Source organism: Meles meles, chromosome 12 (genome assembly GCF_922984935.1).
Source record: "Meles meles chromosome 12, mMelMel3.1 paternal haplotype, whole genome shotgun sequence".
Taxonomy (NCBI): domain Eukaryota; kingdom Metazoa; phylum Chordata; class Mammalia; order Carnivora; family Mustelidae; genus Meles; species Meles meles.
This window is the reverse complement of record NC_060077.1, coordinates 22,093,612-22,117,526: the sequence shown is the minus strand read 5'-3', so window position 1 is coordinate 22,117,526 and position 23,915 is coordinate 22,093,612. Positions and strand designations below refer to the sequence as shown.

At 44.4% G+C, this 23,915-nt stretch overlaps 1 protein-coding gene across 1 annotated transcript in view; it reads right to left on the bottom strand.

Annotated features, from left to right (window-relative positions):
* The window catches only part of MYO18B (myosin XVIIIB), a gene marked incomplete at its 5' end in the record, with an annotated part of 249,320 nt that overhangs the window by 5,663 nt on the left and 219,742 nt on the right, over positions 1 to 23,915 (bottom strand). The window contains 2 exons of the mRNA XM_046025552.1: positions 22,251 to 22,388; positions 23,748 to 23,789. Of these exons, the coding sequence (XP_045881508.1) occupies positions 22,251 to 22,388; positions 23,748 to 23,789 (180 nt within the window). The remainder of the gene's footprint in view (positions 1 to 22,250; positions 22,389 to 23,747; positions 23,790 to 23,915) is intronic.

Genomic DNA, 23,915 nt, shown 5'->3' with positions numbered 1-23,915 from the left:
CATCCTTCTGGAGAAAGCTTGGTCTCCATGCGCTAAGACAGCACCCATAGAGCCTCGGCCTCCTTTCCCATTTCTTGACTGTCACCTTCCATCTCTGTCACCCCAGGACATGGTCTGGAGTGCCCCCTTTATGAGGACCCCAAGGTGTGTTGTCAATGTCATTACCTTAGAATCCCTTCCTGAGCACACAGCAAGGAGGACTCCTTGCTCCTTGCTTTTTTCTTTTTTTCCTTTAAATAAACAACTCAGAACTGCCAGGGGCGGTGGGCTGCTGCCAGAGCTGGCAAAAGTCATCTCCGCCCTGTCTTGGCCCCGGAGGGAGGTGGGCATGGTGAATGGATCTCAGGTGCTCAGTCGCATCCATTGACTGCTGTGTGGGGGATGGTGGCGTCAGAGCTCCTGTCACTGAGTTTCCTGGGGTGCTGCCATCCCACACACCCCAGCTCCCATCTCCAGTGCTGGCTGTGGATGCCGGGACAGGGCATGCGGAGAGGGAGGGAAGAGAAGTTAGGAGGAGGAAGAAGAGAGGTGGAGGACAGTGGAGAGGAGGAAAGAAGAAGAGAATGAAGAGAAGAAGAAGGAGGAGGAAGGAGAGGAGGAAGAGGAAGTGGAGGAGGAGGGAGGGGGAGGAAGGGGAGGAGGAGAAAGGGGAGGAGGAAGAAAGGGAGGAGGGAAGAGGAAGAGGAAGTAGAAAGAGGCAGAAGGAGAGGAGGTGGGGGGAATCCCTTCCCCCCAGCCCTGCTGTCAAGACCGTGCAGGCTGTCATCCCTGTACCGTCTGACTTGGAACCAAGCCCAGCACACAGCAGCTGCTCAGTAAATTTTGTTGAACTGAGTCAAGTTTAGCTTGGAAATAGGTTCACAAGGAAGAGGACCTAGAAGAACGGGGGAAAGGGAGGAGGAACAGAGGGAAGCGGGGTGGGGGACAGAGGAAGCAGGCAAGTGAGCAGCTGCAGTGTGAAGGGATGGGGGCCTGGAGAAGAGAGGGAAGATGGAGCTGATGGAGAGGGGAAGGAGGAGGGTGTCTGGGAGCAGAGGCAGAGAGGGGTGGTGGGAAATCTGACCTCCCCATCTTTGATCCAAGGTGGGATGGGCTGGGGGCACAGGAGGCTGTCAGCAGCCCAGGAGTAGGGGTCTGGAGGTGCCAGGTGGTGAAAGCTGGTGTCCATGACACAAGGCGCAGGCTCACTGGGGCCAACCCATGGGATTCCCCGTCTCCACCAGACCCGACAGATCTGACTGCCTTCCCAGAGGCCCACCAGGAGCAGCACCTTCCGTAAGGGGTGCAAGCCAAAATGTCCCAGCCTGGAGGTCACTGAGCTCTGCCGAGGGGCCCAAGAGTCTGGTGTTCTGGGGGTGGGGGAGAGGTGGGCTTGTTCCCACCTTCCTGGAGTTCCTGGTGTGTTCAGAGCCTTAGCTGGCGGGCTTGAAACAGGAACATATGCCAAGTTGTGTAGACTCCTGGGTAGCCAGACAGGACAGATGAGGAGGAGAAGGAGGTGGGGGTGGAGTGAGAAGGGAAGCAGGAGACATGGGATAGGGAGGGCCAGGGTAGCAGGAGAGAATGAAAGGAGTCGTGGCTGCGTACTGGCTCCTGGATTTGCCACTCAGAAATCCACCCACACCTCTGCAACGCCAGCATTTCCAATCCAAGTAGGAAGTTGCTTGCATCCACTGCTTTCTGTGTGCAGACCACAGAATTTCATGTGAACCTCTTGCAGGTTTCTGGGGGGAGGGTCCCAGTTCTGCCCTTTGAGTCAGATGATCTTCTCCATTTCTGACCCAGCTTGGGACATTTCAAACCAGCCTGCTGTTTTCATCCTGGGACCTGGGAAGACTCATTTTTCCCCCAGCTATCCTTACTGGACAGCTTGACTCAGATGGAACTCTCCTCCATCAGCATCGCATGAAGGATGGCTGACAGATAATCAAGATATCACTGTGCCTGCCTCCCAGAACCTTGGCTGGGGAGAGCGCTAATGGATAGAAGTTTCTCCAAGTCACTGGGAGACAGGTATGGACAAATGCTAGGCGGGGACACCCTGATTCTCTAAGGAGAGACTCCAGTAAAGTCTTGGGAACTTCTGCTGTCTGGCCTTTAGTGCATCTGAAGAGGAATAATTCTCTAGCATACCTACCGAAAAGAGCCAGAACTGAGCTTCTAGTCACAGCAGCATTGGGCTGGTCCCATAACTGAGTGGAGGGGTAAGTCAGTTGTCATTGAAACAGTTACCTCTAAGCTGGGCACCTACTGTGTATCAGGCACAGTGCTGGGTGTCGCACATACAAGGGAGACCAAGCTGACGGGCTTCCTGCCCTCATGGAGCTGATAGCCACATTTGTCCATAATCTTTACAGCAAGTCCAGAGATAGGAATTAATGACCTCCAAGCACTGCAAGGGGACCTGGGGTGACCTCTGCAAGCAGACACAGGCGGAAGTAATAGAGGTGGGGTTCCAATCCCAGGAGAGCTGACGCCACGGCCAATAGCACCATCCTCTGCAGACTCCCTTTGAGCCCTGTGATGTGATACAGAATTAACAGTCTTTCCTATGTCACCTTGTCCAGATATTTGTCGTCAGAAGCTTGGTCTGCTTCTGCCACTCAGCAGCCTTGGGACAGTCACCTGTCTCTTTTCTTCAGTTGTCCTCAGCTGTGAAAGGGGGGGAAACAAGGTCAACCTTGCAATGTTGTGGAGATAAGAGCTCCAAGGGACAGCAGTTTTGTCTGTTATATTCACTGACATACTCCAGCGCCAAGAACAGTGTCCTAGCACATAGGAGCTGCTCCACAAACATGGGCTCAAGGAATGAGTGAAGTGTCAGTGTCCTGACACTTAATTAGTGTGCTTTGGATGAGTGGGTGAAGCTCTAGTGTCTGCCACCCACTAGGTACCCGGTTGATGTTTATTAAGCAAATTGATGAAGAGAATAGACATGAAAATACTCTAGGTATTGGTGGCTTAAACTTCTGAAGGTTTATGAGGGAGATCAGGATATGAATATCCAGAAATATGGGAATTTGCACCTTCTTACCTCCCAGGCTAGGAAAATGGGCTTCAGAGGCAGATGGGTCCAGGTTCAAATCCTGCCTCTGTTCGGGCCCAGCCAGGTCCCTTGTAGAGCTGGAACTTGCTCAGCTGGAGGAGTGGGGATGATAAGGCCCTATCTCACAGGGATCTGTGAGGAATTAGAGAAGGCCTATGTGATGGGTAGAGTCAGTTCCTGCGAATGTCGCCCGGATCCACCTCCACCTGCCCCCAGCACTTCATGCAAGGTGAAGGGTGATGCACTTCAACGTGCTTGTATTACTTATTCTGATCAAAATGCTACTCCTAGCAAATGTATGTTTAAACATCTTAATGCTTGTCTGATTGATTGTTTTTTTCTTAATGGCTCTGCCCATCATGACTAGAGAAGGCCCCAGACTAAGGGTAAAAGTTCCAGAATAAGCAGTTGCTATATATGACCATGCTCTGAGCAGCACAAGAAAAAGACAAGGATATCAAAGCAGTCTGTTAGGTGGCAAAATGAGCCAGCTGCTGAGACATGTGTCTCAGCATGGACCACACCCCTGCCAACGCCAGGCTGTCCTGTGAACGAGGCTCCATCATTTTACAACATGAGTAGATGCTCCATGAATATCAGGTGGAAAATGAAAAAGCCACCTCTATACTCATTCAATTTGTATGCACAATCTCATCAGGATCAGAATCCTCATCCCACCTTACAGATGAGAAAATGGAGTCTCCTTCATGAGAAGCCATTCGCTCAAGGTCACATGGCTCAGTGGCAGAGCCTGGACTTGAACCTTGGTGGGCCAGATCTGTATGTCCTGCCTTTCCCTTCCACAGCATCACACATCCTCCAAGTAGAAAGATGAGTGGAAACCTCAACTGGCTGAACTCCTATTTACACGTCTATATATTTCAACACCCACTGAGACATAATGAACCAAAAAGGTGAGGTCCAAGTCAAGGAGAGATACGGGATTCATGGGCATTCAACATAATAGCACAGCAAAAATAATCCCCCACTCTGAGTCTGGGCAGAGCCTGGGTCTACTGGAGCTACAGAAAACTCCACGCAGACTTAATGACACCATGAATCATCCCCCGAGATGTGCTGTCACCCCATTCTTCATCTGCACCCTGAAATTCAAGAGGAAATTAAAAATGTATGGATGTTCTAATACTGGCGAGGCCCAGGATGGGAAGCCAGATGTGCTTTTAAGATGACCTGGAGGTTTTGTGACCAAGGCCAACACAACAACGGATAATCTGTAATAAACATTGACACAGTGCCCAAGACTGCGTAATGTGGTAGGATCATGAGACATTTATTAAACCCCAACAGGGTGCAACTGAATTCTGCATAAACACTGTTGTATATTGTGCCTTTAGGCTTTGCAAGACACTCCTTGATTTTTATCTTTGTAATAGTCCTCTATTATAATCCACTATCATAATCTTCCCGTTTCACAAATGAGGCTCAGAAGGATACATAATTTGCCTTATAATCAGTGGGAGAACATAGATTTAAGCCAAAGAGTCCAGCTCTGGGATCCATGCCTTTCTAACTGCTCTACTTTTCTACTCTTTACTGCCCTATTTTACAGATGAGGAAACTGAGGCTTTGGAGAGGCACATGGGCTTGCTGAGGAAGTAGCAGAGCCAAGGCTGTCCTTTCGGTCTGGCCATATACGATGTCAGGCTGAGCTCCAGGGAGCAGAGGATGTGTTGCCTTCCCCTCCTGGAGAGCACACAGTAGGAGTGGAGACTGGATAAACCCAAGAAGAAGAGTCAGCAGGGCAAGAAGTTCTGGATAAGTTGAGCCTCAGACTAAGTGTAGCAGGAGGTTGGCAAAGGAGAGAGGTAACAGAGCCTGGGGGCTTGGCCTTTCTGGAAGACACTGGTAGTTGAGTGAGGCTTTTGGAAGGGGGATAGGGTTTGGGCAGGGATGTCAAGAAGGACATGTCAAGAGTAAGGAGGAGATCCCCGTCCCTCCCCCACCACCTCCTCCCTACTAGTTCTGAGCTTATTCAATATCCAAACCCTTGGCAAGTAAGGCTGATAATCCAAATCTTGCAGGCAAGGAAACCAAGGCTGAGAAAGGCCATCCAGCTGGAAGACTCAAAGCAAGGAGGAAGCCATGGGGTGGGATAACCAACGAAGCATGTTCAACCACCGTGAGCCTTGTTACTCCTGGCCAGAAAGTGCAAAGACTTGAGTCAGGAAACAGACTCTGTAAATGCCCTCTATTCTTGATAATGTAATGGTTTCTGTGAGATAAGATAACTCCCAAGTCTTCCTTGCTGTTTGCTCTGACCTTAAGTGGGTGATGAGTCCTTGACACATGGGCAAAACCAGTCATTTGCCCTCAGTAGACACCCGTCTGCCAACCTTCTGTACATCAGAAGACTTTTCCTTGGCCTCACCCATACATTCTATTGGGTGCTAGGTGCTAGGTACTAGGTACTGAGTCCTAGGACCCAGGACAAGCAGTTTTCAAATGCAATTGCCCATCAGAACCACCCCTAAAACTCTATTAAACACACACACACACACACACACACACACACACACTTCAGTGCGATGAGGGGGAGGTGAGGGGACCATTCTACTTTCAAAGGGAATAAAGGCTAACCAGAGATGTGAATAAAAGAGGGAAAACTGTGTGGGAAGAGAGGGGGTATATGGGTACTTTCTGCTTAATTTTTCTGTAATCCTTCTAAAAATTTCCTCCAAAATAAACTCTACTAATTTTTTAAAGAGAGTGATTAAAGAAACAAAACAACAAAATGCAATGGGTATCCTTAAGAGAATACAGTGATACAGACAATTTTAGGAAATTGGGGGTAATGCGGGTGTTGGGATCTTGGATGTGTGTTAATTTTCTTTGGTGCACCAGTGCTATAGTAGTTAGGAAATGTCCTTCTTTTCTTTTTTTATTTTTTATTTTTTTATAAACATATAATGTATTTTTATCCCCAGGGGTACAGGTCTGTGAATCGCCAGGTTTACACACTTCACAGCACTCACCATAGCATATACCCTCCTCAATGTCCATTACCCCACCCTCCCCTCCCAACCCCCCTCCCCCCAGCAACCCTCAGTTTGTTTTGTGAGATTAAGAGTCACTTATGGTTTGTCTCCCTCCCAATCTCATCTTGTTTCAGGAAATGTCCTTCTTAGGAAAAAGATGGAAAACTATTTTAAGGGAAAAACTATTATGATGTTTCGATTTGCTTTCGCTTTGTTCAGCAAAAAAATTTAAAAATGTGTTTTGATGTGGATAGAAGTAGAAAGGGAGCTAAAGACAGAAATGAAGTTGATACACAAAACACTGGTCATTGTTAAATTAAGGTGGAGGCTAATAGAATGGATGGTGCCCAGATACTTCTGGAGTAGAAAAATATAAGAGGAAGAAAGAAGAGAGGAAGGACAGAAAGAGAAGTGGAACTTACAGGTGATTTGGAAGAACCACTGTTCTATATTACAAAAAAAAAAAAAAGAAAGAAAGAAAAGAAAACATTTTTACTCATCCTTCAATGCTCAGCCCAGCTGTAGCCTCCTCCAGAAAGCCTTCCCTCACCTCCCAGACTGGTTAGGGTGTCTCTTTTGGCTTCCAAAGCCCCTGGGCTCCCCCATCATTATGTACTTAAATTGCTTGTTGACTTATTTGTAACCCCAACAAGATTGCTATGAACTAGTTCCCATTGTTCTTCTATGAATCCCAGGTATCTAGAAGAAAAGTTTATAGGATAGAAAGAAGGAAGGACTGGAGGGGTAGAGGTGTGTGGGGGGTGGAAACATAGAAAGAATGAACAAAAGGGCTCCATCCAACTCCTCTGGCTGGTTCATTGACACCTTAGCAGCTCTGTTTCCCAGCCAGCCAATCCCACGTCTCCGAGCTTTAAAACAATAGATCCCAAGCCAACTTCCGGCAGACAATCTGGAGCAAACGTTTCATGTCTAAACCCAAGCCAAAAGGCTGGTTTCATTGCTACAGAATTCCGTCAACTTCTAGAATATCAGAATGGAAAGGGAGCTGAAACCCCAGCTGTCTTGGATGCCTCATTCTATACCTGGAACAACAACGAAGGAAAGAGAATATCTCAGGTCATATTCTGATGAGACAGTGAAAGTACTGGGTTTATACTTCTTTACCTTCTTCTCTTCTTTCTTCTTTTTTTTTAAAGGGAGAGAGAATCTCAAGGGAACTCCTCACTGAGCACAGAGCCCATCATAGGGCTTGATCTCACAGCCCCAAGATCATGACCAGAGCCAAAATCAAGAGTCAGATGCTTAACCAACTGAGCCACCCCAGCGCTCCTATACTTCTTTACCTTCTGATACAATTCCCACCGTGTTTGGAAAGAACAAACTGGATATGTAAGGGGATGAAAATCTCTAATTGGATTGGAGATTCAACTTGGGTTCAACATATTTAAATAAATTTTCAATGCATTCCTTCACTTTTCACAGACTTTGCCTCAGTGAAACATGGTACAATGAAAATAACCATAAAAAAAAAATCCCAGACTTAGTCATAAAAGCTCCCAGTTCCTCATGAAAATGCAGTTTTAAGTGAATGGAAATTATCTAACCAGCCATCCAGCCATTGGGCCACCCCTCCTTACATCCATCCAGAGTCATTTACTGAATCCATGATCCCAGATGCCATCAATACAAAGATCAATAGCCCTTGCAGTACAGAAGTCTCAAGTCTGAAATGGAAAGTAGATTCACCAATTTATGACTGGAAGGAAATTTAAGTGAAGCTTCATATCCTCTTAGGCATGAAAAGTAAGGAAAGATGTTTACTTAGCAAAGGGAGTAAAAAGGCTAGCTTAACATTCACTTTCTGGCTATGATAGATTAGCTTTTCTGGATCAGACAGACTGATTTTCCATAGAAAATCTCCACTTAGCAAAGCTAGAAAAGCTAAGTTTACATTTATAGGTGTTGGAGGGCACCAAAGCAGCCAGGACTTGAAGGGTCAAATTTTGGAAAAAGAGAAGTATGCTGAGGTGAGTCCGGTACTGTGGCATTTTTCTTCTGGAGTCATTTGCTGGCCTTGAGAAAGAATTAATCCAAGGAAGATACACACTCAGGTATCAAGACTTACATATAAAACTACATTAATTAAGGCAATGTTAAATCAGCTCAAAGTTGGGCAAGTAGGAAAAGAGAACAGGGTCTAGAATATGTATAAAATCACTTGATGTAATAGAAGATGATATGGTGGTAAAATGTGAAAAATATGATGTCTTTTAAAATACATACACAAGGCTAGTTGGATATTTATATGCCAATGAATCTTAACCCCTACCTCATGCCATAAATATGAATTCCCGATGAATTGTATATATAGATATAAAAGTTAAATCAATACAGTGTTTGTCAGAAAATATAGGGGGATGTTTTCATAATTTAGGAGTAGGCAAATAAATCTCAGTGGGATAGAAAAAACATCAACTATAAAGGAAAAATATTCTAAGTTCAATTACATTAAAATTAAGAACTTCTGCTCATCAAAATGAACTGTAAGAGAGTGAAAAAGACATTCCATCAAGTGGATGGCTCAACATACCAAGAAAGGATTATATCTAGAATATATTAAGGATTCCTATAAATTAATAATAATAATAATAATAATAAAGAGACAACCCAGAAGAAAAAACATAATGGGCAAAAGACTTGATCAGACCTTGCACCAAAAAGGATATCCCAATGAGCATACAAGCACATGAAAAGGTTTCTTCATCAGGAACATGCAAATTAAAACCAAAAATATGGTTCCTCAAGTACAGATCCTTTACCTCTTTAGTTAGGTTTATTCCCAGGTATCTTACGGTTCTTGGTGCTATAGAAAATGGAATTGATTCTCTAATTTCCCTTTCTATATTTTCACTGTTAGTGTATAAGAAAGCAACTGATTTCTGTATATTGGTTTTGTATCCTGCCACATTACTGAATTGCTGAATGAGTTCTAGTAGTTTGGAGGTGGAGTCTTTGGGTTTTCCACATAAAGTATCATGTCATCTGTGAAGAGAGAGAGTTTGACTTCTTCTTTGCCAATTTGAATACCTTTTATTTCTCTTTGTTGTCTGATTGCTGTTGTTAGGACTTCTAGTACTATGTTGAAACAGTGGCAAAAATGGACATCCTTAACCAGGTGGTGGGTAATAGGGAGGGCACGTACTGCATGGAGCACTGGGTGTGATGCCAAAACAATGAACACTGTTATGCTGTAAATGAACAAATAAAAATAAATAATAAAAAAATATATATATATAAGCATCAAAAAAAAAAATGGACATCCTTGTCATGTTCCTGATCTCAAAGGGAGGGCTGTCAGCTTTTCTCCATTGAGAATAATAATCGCTGTGGGTTTTTCATAGATAGATTTTATGAAGTTGAGGAATGTTCCCTCTATCCCTATTCTTTGAATTGTTTTAATCAGGAATGGATGCTGTATCTTGTCAAATTCATTTTCTGCATCAACTGAGAGGACCATGTGGTTCTTCTTTCTTCTCTTTTGATTTGTTCTATAACATTGATTGATTTGCAAGTGTTGAACCACCCTTGCATCCGCCTGGTCATGGTGGATAATCTTTTTAATGTACTGTTGGATCCTATTAGCTAGGATCTTGACTGAGCTGAGAATCCTGGCATCCTATGATCCTGCAATTGCACTACTGGGTATTTACCCCAAGATAGAGACGTAGTGAAAAGAAGGGCCCCAATGTACATGGCAGAAATGGCCACAGTCACCAAACTGTAAAAGGAGTCAAGATGCCCTTCAACAGACAAATGGATAAAGAAGATATGGTCCATATATACAATGGAGTATTATGCCTCCATTACAAAGGTTGAATACCCAACTTTTGTAACAACATGGATGGGACTGGAGGAGATTATGCTGAGAGAAATAAGTCAAGCAGAGAGAGTCAATTATCATATGGTTTTGCTTACTTGTGGAGCATAAGGAATAACACGGAGAACATTGGGAGATGGAGAGGAGAAGTGAGTTGCGGGAAATCAGAGAGGGAGATGAACCATGAGAGACTGTGGACTCTGAGAAACAAACTGAGGATTCTGGAGGGGAAGAGGGTAGGGGGTTGGTGAGGCTGGTGTTGGGTATTAAGGAGGGCATGTATTGCATGGAGCACTGGGTGTGTTACATAAACAATGAATCATGGAATACTGAAAAAAATTTAATTTTAAAATGAAATTTTAAGAAAATATAACAAAATGTGACCCTATCAATATCCACTAGAATGGCTAACTTTTTTTTTAATGACAAAACCAAGTGTTAGCAAAAATGCAAAGCAACTGGAACCCCCATTCACTTCTGGTGGGAATATAAAATTGGTATCACTGTCTTGACAATATTTACTAAAGTTGAAAATACACCTATGGCCCAGTAATTTTACTCCTGGGCAAACACCCAACAGAAATCTAAATCCACGCCACAAAAGATGTATACAAGATGGTCCATAGTAGTGCCATCCATAATAGTGTTAAACTAGAAACAACCTCAGGGTGCCTGGGTGGCTCAATTGGTTAAGCACCTGACTTGTGATTTCAGCTCAGGTCATGATCTCATAGGTTGTGAGATTGAGCTCTATGTCGGACTCTGCATTCAGTGAGGATTCTGTCTGAGGGTTTTCTCCCTCTGCCCCTGACACCACTGCCCTACTCTCTCTATATCTCTCTCAAATGAATAAATAAATCTTCTTTAAAAACCTAGAAACAACCTAAATGACTATTATCAACAGAATGAATAAATCATTATTATATATTCCTACAGTGGAGCATTATAGACCAGATTTTCTCAGTAGTGATGTAATTGACATTTTGGACCAGATAATTTTGTGTGGCCAGTTCTGTGCATTGTAGGATGTATAACAGCATCCTGGTCTTCTACAGTGACACCTGTCTCTGTTGTGATGACCAAAAGTGTCTCCAGACATTATCAACTGTCTCCTGGCAGAGAGTGGGACACAAAATTGCCTCCAGTTGAGAACCACAATTATGGACTATAGAGCAAAGAAAACAAGGGAACTACCCCTACATGCAACAATGTGAATGAAGCTCATAAACATAACACTAAATGGGGGTACCTGGGTGGTGCAGTTCGTTAAGCCTCTGACCCTTGGTTTCAACTCAAAATTGTGATCTCAGCCCAGTGTCCTGATCTGAGTTCAGCATGGAGTCTGCTTGGGAATCTCTCTCCCTCTCCCTCTGCCCTTCCTGCTCATGTTCTCTCTCTTTCTCTAAGATACAATACGTAAATATATATATATATATATTTTTTTTTTAAATCCACATAGTATTAAAAGAAAGGAGCCAGGTGCCAAAGAGTACTACTGGATACTTCCTCTTATATAGAATTAAAAAAAAAAAAGTCATATCTAATTCATAGCATTAGAAGTCAGGATGGTGGTTACCTTTGAGGAAGGATGAGGTCATGACCTGAACAGGCTCAAGAACGTTTTAGGGGCACCTGAGATGATCTGGTTTTGCTTTTGGTAGTAATTAAACAGGTAGGGCCAATTTTTGAAAATTTCATAAAGATGCAATTTCCTGGATGTGTATTTCAATGATAGGTCCATGTCACCAAAACAGAGCTCGATCTGAGCGCCACAGATACTAAAAGAATGTTCTGAACCATCCATGTTTAATCTAAATGGTTCTTACACAAACTTGCAGCTAAATTAGATGAACCTGGATACTCCTGAGAGACCCACAGATCTACCATCCAAGATCTGGAGTTTTAAGTAGAAAACAGCCCTCCTACCCATGGAAAACCATCTAGGACTCATGCTGGCTCCAAGGCTGATTCCTGGGCAGAGCCAGACTTTCGGTTCCGTTTGCACAGGCCTGGGTTCTGTGGTAAATGTGTTTGCACTGAAATTTTCATGCTTTCAGTTTCCACTAATCTTCCTAAGATTGATAAAACTGAATAGCACCCCTTTGTCTCAGGAAGACATAAAACCATATTCATGAGAGGCCTGTTCATTAAGTATCTTCAGGGTGGATTAAAATGATCCTGAGCTCTGGTTCTAAGAATGCAGAGACCAGTAAATAAATGTACTATTGAAATAAGATTAGTGGTGAATGCTTAACCTACTTTGAGAAGGACCTGTTTCTAGTGCTAAGTACCATCCATTCACATTTGTGTAATTAATGAACTAATTACAAACGCTTCTTATCTAATCAGTTAAGCAGGCCTTGTGTGACCCATCCTTGCCTTCGCTTCTGTACTAGACTAATTGCACTTTCCTGAAAGGCATACAACTTTACTTTAAAAACAATACCCTGTAATTTAGACCTTTTCACTAATTCAAGCCAGCCTCATCCCACATAAAAATCAACGGGGGCAAAAGGAAGTTGATGTTTAAATCTTGTTCTTTTTTCAACCAAGAACGGCAAGCCGAGAGTATGGGGCTGCAAATGTTACAGAAAGCAAATTTTCCCCCAGAAAAAGGAAAAGTTGTAATGCCAATGTAATGTTTAGCCAAACAAACAGCGGTTGTGTTAAATCGGCACCAAAGCAAATGATACATACAACAGTAATTAGCGAAGATTACACAGTAATTAAAATCACGATGATTATGTGAGTGAGAATAATTTATACAATAATTTCCATGCTCACATTGCAATATGGTACAAGTCCAATAGCAACAGCGGAGAGCCATGTTTGGTAATAAATTCAAATCACAGCATCACTAATTATGTGGTGATAGATTGGTCACTGAAATTTAGGGATAAATAAAGTCTCTGACCAGGACACACACAATTTTATTTGGGCTTCCCAAGGCTACTCAATGGGAGCTCAAACACTTGAATATGTTTTCTCTTTTCTTACTGTCCTTTCCTACTTTACCCCCCTCCCAATCCTTTGACTCTGTATGCAAAATTTTGTCCACTCCCATAATTCAATCTTCCCCTTGGTGGAAAACATTTGCTTTGCTTATTTGTTTTTTATCTACTCATTATTATTTTGCTTCAGGTAATGTATCCCCTTATCCTTTGGGGAAACCCTTCCTCCCCCAGTGTTGTTTGGGCGGGAATAACTCCATCTCCCAGAACCAGGTGAGAACACCAACTTGAGCTTAGCGTAAGAGACTCCTTTGTTCTCCTTATTCATTCTGACTGGTTCAGAACAGACATGTGACTTCCTTTGGGCCAATAAAAGTCAAGCTCAAGATTTTGCTGGAACTGTTTTGAAGAGAGAAGCCCACTTTACTTTTGAACTCTGAGTGGTACAGGCATGATCTAGAAGATCTTGGCCACCATCTTGCTACCTTACAAAAAAGTCAGTGTTGAGAAGAATAGGGCAGAGAGGTTGTTGAGGGATCAAATCCCCATGATCATTTTTGAATCCCTGGGTCCAATAATGCCTGAAGCTAGATCTACCTTTGGTTTCTAAGCTGCATGACATAATACTAGTTTTCATTTTGTACAAGCCAGGTTGAGTTGGGTTTTATGTCATCTATACCCCACCCTCCAGCAAATCCCAACATTATGCAGAGAAGTCCTGGAATCTTCATAGACCCAGCCCAGAGTTCAAAACCTCTGGATGATTCCACTTGAACATCCTCAAACACATCCGGTTCAGCATATGTAACATTGTTCACTGACACTCCACTTTCACTGGCAAGGGATTCTTTGTTGTGCTCATGGTTTTCTGCTGCAAGTCTGGCTCACTTCCACAGTCTCTGGCATGTGTGATTATTAAAAGCCAGACATAGGTTTCCCTAGTCCTGCCTGTCTGTCAGTATTCCTGTCTCCCAGAACAGCACTTCCCAGCCTGGCCAGGGACGAAGGATGGAGGGTGGAAGGGAACTCTTGCTTATTAAACACCAAGTTCATATCAGGGATTCTACCAGACACTGCTATAGCTGTTATTTCTTCAGTCCTGCAAAGGGGATATAAGCCTGGAAGAGGGGCTGTCAGGTGGCTAATAACTTGGGATTGGAAACCAGGTCGAACACACTGCAAAGTCCATTGTTCTCCCCTTACCTCTTCTGAAATCTGTCTTCAAGATCTCTGCCTGATCTGGCTTAACATTCACCTCTGCCCTCAGTCTTCACTCTGGGGGAGCTGGGACCCAGACTTTGAGTATCCCCCACTATATTCCATCAATGCTGGAGAAAGTTGAATAGTCTGGCAAGTCCACCCATGGTGTTGATACCAGCATCATCCTTCAAACCACACTCATGAGGGCCATCTAATTTCTGTCCGCTGTCATCCATTTGCTCCATGAATATTTATTGAGTATATGCTATGTGTCAGGCACTGTGCTAGGTGCTGAGGTACAAGAAGAAAAGGATAAGATTTGTTTCCTTAAAAGACTCACAACCTCATGAGGGAGAAAGACACCTCAGCAGATAATCTCAGCATGATATGGTGAGCACTATGGGGTCTGTAGGACTATGTAGTCACCTCCTGACCCAGCCAGGGCATCAGGGAAGCCTCCTGAGGCAAGGAATCCATGAGCTGAGTCTTGGAGGATGAGTAAGAGTTAAGTGAAGAAACAGAAGGGTGTCCAGTCAGAGGGAATATCATGGACAAAGGATCAAGGAGGTGGGTAAAAGTGTAGTGCATGAGGGAGAGCTATAATCCATATGGGGCACCAAGTATGAAGAAGAGAGGGAGGGAATGAGACCAGAAAGGCAGGCAAAAGCCACATCATGTAGGGCACTGTAAGCCTGCTAAGGTGCTTGAATTCCATCCTGTTCTATCCCGGAAGGCAGGGATCACCAACGTTTTCCTGTAAAGGGAAGACAGCAATAGTTTTTGACCTAGAGGCGATCTGGTCTCCATTGCAACTACTCCGTTCTGCCATCACAGTGCAGATACAGTGCAAAATAATATGCAAAATCAAAAACAAAAACGTGGACATGGCTGGGTTCCAATAAAGCTTTATTTATAAAAACAGGTCAAGGGCCAGATTTGGCCTGTAGGCAGGAGTCTGCTAACTCTTGCAGTGAGATGGAAAGCTACTGAAGAAAGACTTTTACTTTAAAGGGATCACACGGGCTGAAGTGTAAAGGATGGACTGAGGGAGGATGGTATTGGAAGCTCTTTGTCAGCATCTAGGACAGAAATGACGGTAGGCTGACTTACAGGTGTTGGCAGTGAGGATGGAAGCAGAGAGAGCCAAGAGTATTGGGAGGAGAGAAGAATAAGAAAGATCTGGGAATCTGTTGATTATGAGGATGAAGGAGAGGGGTTGATAGTCTGAGAAGACCCAATTTGCATAGCTTTATGAATGATAGAACCTCCAAGTGATACTGATAACACAGAGTGGATGGGAAGGCAGAAACTTCCTCCCGGATATGTGGAGTTAAGACACCAGGAGAGGTCATCTCCTCAGTACAGACAATTAGATACAATGTCTCCATTTAAAACCAGGGAGAGGTAAGAGCTGGAGGTTTAGACTGGGGTTTGCCCATTTACAGTGGGGGATGTAAAATCACATGGGGATCATCTGGGATCAGGTAGAGAGCAAAACAGCCAGGTGAGGGCATTACCCCATGACCCCCCACATTTAGGGGCTGGGGGTGGGAAGGCAAAGACCAGAAAAGAGGTTTGAGGAGCCCCAAAGAGCAAAAACATCTACAAGGCTGAGTGAACTGAGACGTGTTTGACACTTTACCAACTTCTCAGTCCAGAGAAAGACCAAGACCGGAGAATGTCCCCCCACTCCCATCTGTCCCTTCGGAAGCTGCTGACATGGTGAGGAAAGTTTCAACAAGTGATAGGGGCCAGGCTCTCGGTGGCAGGAATTGGGGGGGGGAGGGTAACGAGTGCAGACAGTGTGTGTGGAACCCCACTTTGGAGAAGACTGGCTCCAAAAGGGAGGAAAAGGAAGACCACAGTGGAGCTGCAGGGTGAGGAAGAGGGTCTACAGTGAAGGAGGGAAAGCCTGATGTACTCTGAAGACAAGAAGGAAGTGGGGAGAGGCCCCCCCACTTTCACACTTTTCTAGCAAGGGCAGAGGCAGGAGAGGTCAGGCACATGGTGGGGGCCAAGGTGAGCAGACCCGTCCCTGGATGGCCCTGGCACCACCTGCTGCCAGAGGTTAGGAGAGAATCTAAGCCAAGTGTGACTGCCACCACCAACCCCATAAACTTCTTCTCTGGGGGCCACAAAGGTAATTTAGTGTCTCCATCTCCAGAAGCTCTTGCATTTATCAGCAGCAGCTGCATGGCTCTTGGACTGTAAATCATAAGGCTTTAGGTGTATTTCTCTTGGGTTGACGGCCCCTTATAAATAATGCAGGGAATGCTTTTATTTTTTTGGCAGAAGACTGCTTTCTCCCTCTCTTCTGTTTTTAAAGTGACCTTCTTTCTCAGTCTAATTCGAAATGTCCAAGAGACTCATTTATTGAGCCCCACGAGGTGCCAGGTGGCATGGGGCTAGGGATACAGGAGTGCCATCCTCTCCTAAGCAGAAAGGACACAGGGACGATCTGGTAGCATCCAGCCAAGTTTAACGTGCAAACGCCCTTAGACCCACCAAATCATGCACCCACATGCGTAAGAATGTGTGTGTGTGTGTGTGTGTGTGTGTGTGTGTGTGTGTGTTTTAAAGGTTTACAGGCTCAGAGTCAATACCCAGAAAATGCTGAAAGTGAAAGAAGATGACTTTAATGAAGTAAATGGTAGCATGACTTGAAGATCTTTTGCGGGACTGGAAAAAAATGAGACCGGCCTAGGCGTACCGATAAAGAAAGATTGCTGGAATATACTGTAGAGGGAAAGAAGCACAGGGTAAGAATTTATGTGGCACATAAGGTACATCCTATGTGCATTTATATCTTTTAAAAGCCCACAAATATGTTCTATATTCTAGAATATATGTATTATACAACAAATGTACTACAGGTGCATATATGTTTAAAAATACACAGGAAAAAATGTGGAAGGGGGGATACCGAACTGGATGGTAGTAGATAACTTAAGGAAGGGAGCTGAGATTGGGGGCATGGTTAAGAGGATTTTAGCTTTAGGGGTACCTGGGTGACTCAGCCGGTTAAGCGACCGACTCTTGATTTCTGCTCATGTCATGATCTAGGGTCGTCAGACTGAGTCCCTGTCAGACTGTGCTGGACGTGGAGCCTGCTTGAGATTCTCTCTCTCCCTCTCTGGCCCTTACCCCTCCCCTACTTGCTTGCGTATGCACTCTCTCTCTCTCTAAAAAAATAGGATTTTAGTCTTTTCTATTATATTTTAAGTTCTTGAAGGGAGGAAGAATTCATAGATGACTTGTGTAGTTAGAAAGAGCTAGAAGGCACCTGAGCTCTAAGCTCAGACTTTCCTATAAATTTGGGTAAGATACTTCCCTCTGCAGACCTCTGCGTCCCCCATCTGCATAATGAGCAAAGCGGGTCAGATAATCCCAGTGGTTCCTTTCCACTCAGAAGTTCTCAGATCTTAAAATTGTAAACATGTTCCAAGGACAGTGCTCAAAAATTTCAGGGCTTCCTGCCGGGGGATCTGGCGCTCAGTAGGCATCTTCTGGATCGATGCTGAGTGTTGAATGATAATCCTCATGCAGTTTTAATATTAAGAACAGTTGTTTGCCAGTAAAATTTGCAGGATAAATGTCAGAGAGCCATGGTAGTGCAGGAAATCCAAATACAGGCTTTGGAGGGATTTGATTTGGGCTTGAAGACTGGCTTTTCTTACCTGCTATGGGACACTGATCAGCTACCGACCATCAATGAGTCACAGTCTGTGCTGAGATAAGACCTCAACCGGGGTCCACACTCAGGAACCCAATGCAGGGCTTCATCTCACGACCCTGAGATCATGACCTGAGCCAAAATCAGGTCAGATGCTTTTCTGACTGAGCCACCCAGGTGCCTCCTCAACAGACATTTATTGGGCACCAACTGAATGCCAGCCCCTGGCAGGCAGACCTAAAGAAAACAGACAAGGAGCTTATGGTCCCTCCTTGCCTCCTGCCCCATCACTGTACTTGGTGCAGGCACCACTGCTCTGAGGTGTACTGGGCCAAGCCTGAGGACTTGGAAGAGGAATAGGGAAGGAAAGGGGGGCTAGACTCTGGACAGGACTGCCTGTGGGTGCTGAGGACAGACTCTGCCCAAGGCACAGCTATAGCAGTAAGGTAAGGCTGTGGGCCTTAGATCCCTCTTCTGTCACATGGGGGTAATGTCCATCTCCTGGGGTTCCTCTGGGCATCAAATAGATACCAACACTAAGAAAGTGAACTTTCTTGAACTTGTCCTAAGTGCCGGGGGTGCTGAGCGATGACACATTTGTGCATCATCTCATTAACCTGACAACAACCCAGGCTTATTCACAAAGAAACATGGATAGAGAAGTTAAGAAATCTCTCCCCAAATCTCACTGCTGCAAGGGAGCCAAGGGAGGGGAGGAATCCACCTGCTGTGAGCTCAGCCCATGTACCCAAACCCTCACAGACTCCCATCCCCCACTCAAATGGGTGACGAACAACTTAGAGCATAACCAGAAGGCTAAGGATCCTTATCATGCATGCTACCACAGGCATGCCTCGGAGATGTTCAGGCTCCATTCCAGACCACCGCGATAAAATATCTCAAAAAAGCGAGTCAAATTCATTTCTGGGCTTTCCGGTGCACATAAAGTTCTGTTTGTACTATCCTGTCATCTATTAAATGCGCAATAGCTTTGTCTTTAAAAAGCATAATTAAGTACGTACCGTAGTGAAAAAATACTTTGTTTCTAACAATGCTAACTATCATCTGATCTTTGAGTGGGTCATCTTGTTTTTGCTGGTGGAGGGTCTTGCCTCCAGGCTGATGGCTGCTGATGAATCAGGAGGTGGCTGTTGAAAGTGGGGGGAGGCTGTGGCAGTTCCTCAAAATAAGACAACAGAACTTTTGCCATGTCAATGGACTCTCCCGTTCATGAAGGATTTCTCTGTAGCAGGTGATGGTGTTGGATAGCATTCTACCCATAGCGAACTTCTTTCCAGATTGGAGCCTGTCCTCTCAAGCCCTGCCGCTGCCTTATTGAGGGAGCGTGTGGAACATTCTGAATGCTTTGTCGTCGTGTCAACAGTCTTCCAGCATCCTCACCAGAAGCACTTCCCATCTCCAGACACCACCTTCTTTGCATCCATGAGACGCAAATCTTCATTGCTTTGAGTTTCCTTAAGAGTTCTGATCCCATCTTCAGGGTCCACATCTAATTCTATTTCTCTTGCTTTTTCTACCCCATCTGCAGCTACTTCCTCCACTGGGGAGGAATCACAAAGGTTGGAATCAACCTCTTCCATGCTCCTATTAACATTGCTGTTTTGACCTCTCCCATGAACCAGGAAAGTCCTTAGAGTTATCTAGAATGGTGAACATTTGACAGAAGGTTTCCAGTTTACTTTGCCCAGACCCATCAGAGGACACACTATCTACAGAATCTCTAGCCTTTCAAAAGTATTTCTTAAATAATAAGACCTGAGAGATGAACTTCTTGGCCCACAGGCTGCAGGAATGGATGTTATGTTAGTAGGCATGAAAACAACATTAATCCCACACATCTCCACTCTATCTGAGCTCCTGGGTGACCAGGTGCATTGCCGATGAGCAGTGATACTCTGAAAGGCACCTCTTTTTTTTCTGAGCAGCAGGTCTCAAGGGTGGGCCTAAGATATTCAGTAAAATGTGTTGTAAACAGAGATGCTGTCATCTAGGCTTTGCTGTTCCATTTACAGAGCACGGGTGGAATAGACTCAGCATCATGCTTCAGGGCCCTAGGGTCTGCAGAACAGGCAGTGGCTTCCACTCAGAGGCAACAGCTGTATTAGCCTCTTATAAGAGAGTCAGCCCATGTTTTGCAGCTTGGAAGCCAGGCATTGACTTCTCCTCGCTAGCTACCAAAGTCCTCCATGGTGTCTTCCTCAGATAGGAGGCTCTTACATCAATGCTGAAAATCCATTGTTGAGTGTAGCCACCTTCATGGATGATCTCAGCTGGAGCTTCTGGAGAACTCAGTACAGCTTCTACATGAGCACCTGCTGCTGCCCCTTGTGCTTCTGTGTTATGGAGATGGCGTCTTTCCTTAAACCTCGTGAACCAACCTTGACTACCTTCAGACATTCCTTCTGCAGCCCCTCCCCTCTCTCAGCTTCAGAGAATGGAAGGGAGCCAGGGCTTTGCTCTGGATTTGGTTTCAGCTTCAGGGAGTGTTGTGCCAGGTTTGATCTTCCATCCAGACCACGCACGCTTCTTCCAGATCAGCAAGAAGGCTGTTTATTTTATCAGTCATCTGTTCCCCAGAGTCGCACTTGTCATTTCCTTCAAGATCTCTTCGTGTCCAGCATATGCCCAGGTGTTTGGCACAAGAGGCCCAGCTTTTAGCCCCTTGGAGCTTCTGACATGTCTTTCTCACTACGCTGAATCATTTCTAGCTTTTTATTTAAAGTGAGAGACATGTGATTTTCCCATTTCCTTGGACACTTAGAGGCCCCTATAGGGTTATTAATGGGCCTAATTTCAATGTTGTTATGTGTCAGGGAATAGGGAGGCCCAACGAGAGAGAGAGAGATGAGAGGAACGGCTGGTCAGCAGAGCAATCAGAACACACACATTTACTGATTAAGTTTGCCATCATATATGGACATGTTATCTGTGGTACCCCAGCATAATTACAACAGTAACATCAAAGATCATTGAGCACAGATCATCATAACAAATATAATAGTAAGGAGAAAGTTTGAAATCGTGCAAGAATTACTAAATGTGACACAGAGAGACAGAGCAAATGCTGTTGGATAAATGACACCAACTGACTCAACAAACCTCTGGTTTGTAAGAAACGTGATATCTGACCGTGCAATACAATGAACACAATACAGTGAGGTATGTCTGTCCAACTGTTAATTACAAAACTCAGATATTGTGTTAATGATCATTTCCATCCCGTTAAAGCCATCCCCAGTGCTATTTCTCTTGCCTTCTACACTGGCTGATGGGGGAAAAAGGGGGTATGTATTTATCAGGAGAGAAAAAGTCCTCATCCTTTGGGGTTCACAGAGGAGTTGGCCCTTTCTCCATACAGGACTTTGTTTTTAATTAAGAGCAGTAATCAGATAATATTGCTTTAATTAACTCCCCAGATGCAGCCCCATTCTTAGAGCCTCTGATATTTTCAACGTCAAATTTTTCAGCCTAAGATTATCTGCAGGCATGCGTCAGACATTTGCCATTTGCCAAATATGCCCAAAAGGTTAGCGTGAACTTCCACCCCCTTCTTTTTGTAGAGACAGTGCCCCCACCTCCTTCAGAGCAAACCCATTTCAAGTCAGGAAGGGGTTGTCTGCATTTGTTCCTTGAGTTTGGGACTTTTCTTTCTACTTTATCACATTGGTTTTCCTGTTATCACAAAAGCAGTGTGCATTTCATCTTAATTACGCATCTGCTTAATCCATAATTTCTGATTTATGGCCATTAGCTCCTAATTACAAGAGGGCCGCCCTTGAAAAGGAAAACCAAATGAGCTGAGAGAAACGAAGCTGGCAGAAAAACAAGAGCGAAGATGGATTTAAGTCCTAAACTAAGAGTGGCTCCCAAGGCCCGGTTGTCACAGGAACCTATTGTTGGCAATCCTACAGATCTGCAAGAGTTTCGTCTCGGGCCATAACTGAATCCATCTCCCTCTGTGATGGGGAAAATATAAAACCTTGACATTCAGAACAAAGCTAAAATCTCTGAGGGAGAAATCATCCAGCCTAACTGTCTCAATACTGATTTGCCATTAAAAAAACTCCAAAATACAGAAACGCTTAAATGAATAGGTTTACAAAAGAAAACTTTAAATCCAGAACAATCTATAAATTGTAGACAAGTAGGACTTGCTTTAGATAGAAGGCAACTATAATAAACCCACAGTTATTTTTAAAAATGTTCACCACATGCTATTTAAAAATCATCTGGAGAACCATGCTTTAGGGAGGGGGGGCATCAGATCCTCATCATTTCAACAGTTCGGAGCAGTAAACAGAATTATATTTCCTGTTGCCCAGGTAAGGAAATGAAGGCTCGGAGAAGATAACCAACCTGCCTAAAGCTGTTCAGCTAAGAAGTGGCAGGGTCATAGCTCACAATGTCCGTGGCCATGCTTTTCCTTGCCTTAGCTGGAGAAGATGGAAGACATGAACAACGACCTTCAAAGTATGAGATTCTTCAAGCTACCTGTCATCCAGAGGCAGCAGGGCCATACTCTTACCTGGAGCTGAGGATGGGGCTGCTGCTGGCTGACTGTCGAGAGGGGGTCCTCATGGTATCTGTGCCCAGGGATAGAGTACAACTCAACCAGGACTGCAGACTGCCCTCTGGCTGGGAGCTGAGGACAGAGACGTTATCTCTGCAACCAGAAGACAGGATGCTGTCATCACGATGACAACCACAGTAACAGCAATAACTAGATAGTCACCCCTAAGCATCAGCCAGGCATGTGCTATGTGCTGTATATGCATAAACTTCATCAGTGCTCAGAGTACCATCCCTGAGAGATGGGAGCCAGTGCTGTCCCCATTACATAGGTGAGAGTAACGGGATTAGAGGAGGCCAACTTGGTTCTTGCCAAGGTCACCCACTTAGCCAGTGATGAAGGTGGAATGCAAACCCTGGTCTCTGTGATTCTAACTGGTCTCTGTGATGCTAACTGCTGCTCTTCTTTGGGGAGGTAAATACTCTGATACAGATGTTGAGACAACTCTGATTTCAGAGTAAAATTTGGCACCGAATTTTACACCAAATGATATGTCCATGGAATATGTCAAGTGTTAACTCTCTGCCTGCCCTAACCAGAATATCTTTGTAGGCAGAGACTTTACTTTTATGTTCCCTAGTTCTGAAATAAGGCCTTGTGTGGGCCTGTCATAGATGTGAGTACTCAATGATTATTTTATTTTCTGGTTTATATACTCATGCAACTATATCTATTGATATCTATATCAATATTGATATGTATATCATTATCTTTACCTATATCACTATTTATGTCTATCTATAAATTCATTTTCTTGTTTATAGAACACTCTATGCAGGCCACCGGGGGAAGGAGCTGTAAACATGAACCCAACATTGACCCTGTCCTCAAGACTCCATCTTAGCAAAGTACACACCTATAGAAATAAGCATAAAGGTGAAAATTATCAATACCACAGAGAGGGACACAGAGTAGGAGGATAAGGAAGGAACATTGTTTTACTCCTTGGAGACATAAGGGAAGGCATTAAGTAATGATATTTGAGTCACAACTTGTCTGAAGGTTAAGTCTTGACCATGAAGGACCTGGAGAAAGGAATTTGAGCAGGAAGGAACAGCATACACATAGATATGGAGGTTGGAAAGGGACAGGGCATGGATGATATGGAAAGAAGGAGTCCCAGATAGAGAGGAAAGTAAGGATCAGATATGTGTGGGTCTCAAATGTCAATCTATAAAGTCCATTCTGAAGCAATAAGGAGCCATTAAAGATATTTGAGGGGGACGGTGGCAGGGTATGTCATGGGCTCCTCTTTGTCTAAAACAAGTTGCACCATTCAATAACATGTCCCTAGTGCCATATGTTATGACCATGGAGTCTGAGCTATCATGGGCATTGCCAGTAATTCTCCAAGTGGGCGTGGACATTCCCTCTGCACACTGGACACAGAGAGCCAGGGGCTGGTTCTTGACATCAATGTTAACTGTTCAGTTCTCCTCAGGGTTAACTTACATCTCTTTTCTGCCACTGCTACAGTCCACTGCCGTCTGGACACTAGAAGGAGACACAAAAAAGAGCCTGTCATCCTTGTGCTGCCAGGGGAAGAATGTGGCCTTTGGTGTCAGACCAACTTGGGTTTGAGGCCCACTTTCAACCTTTGCTGCTGTGTGATCTCAGGCA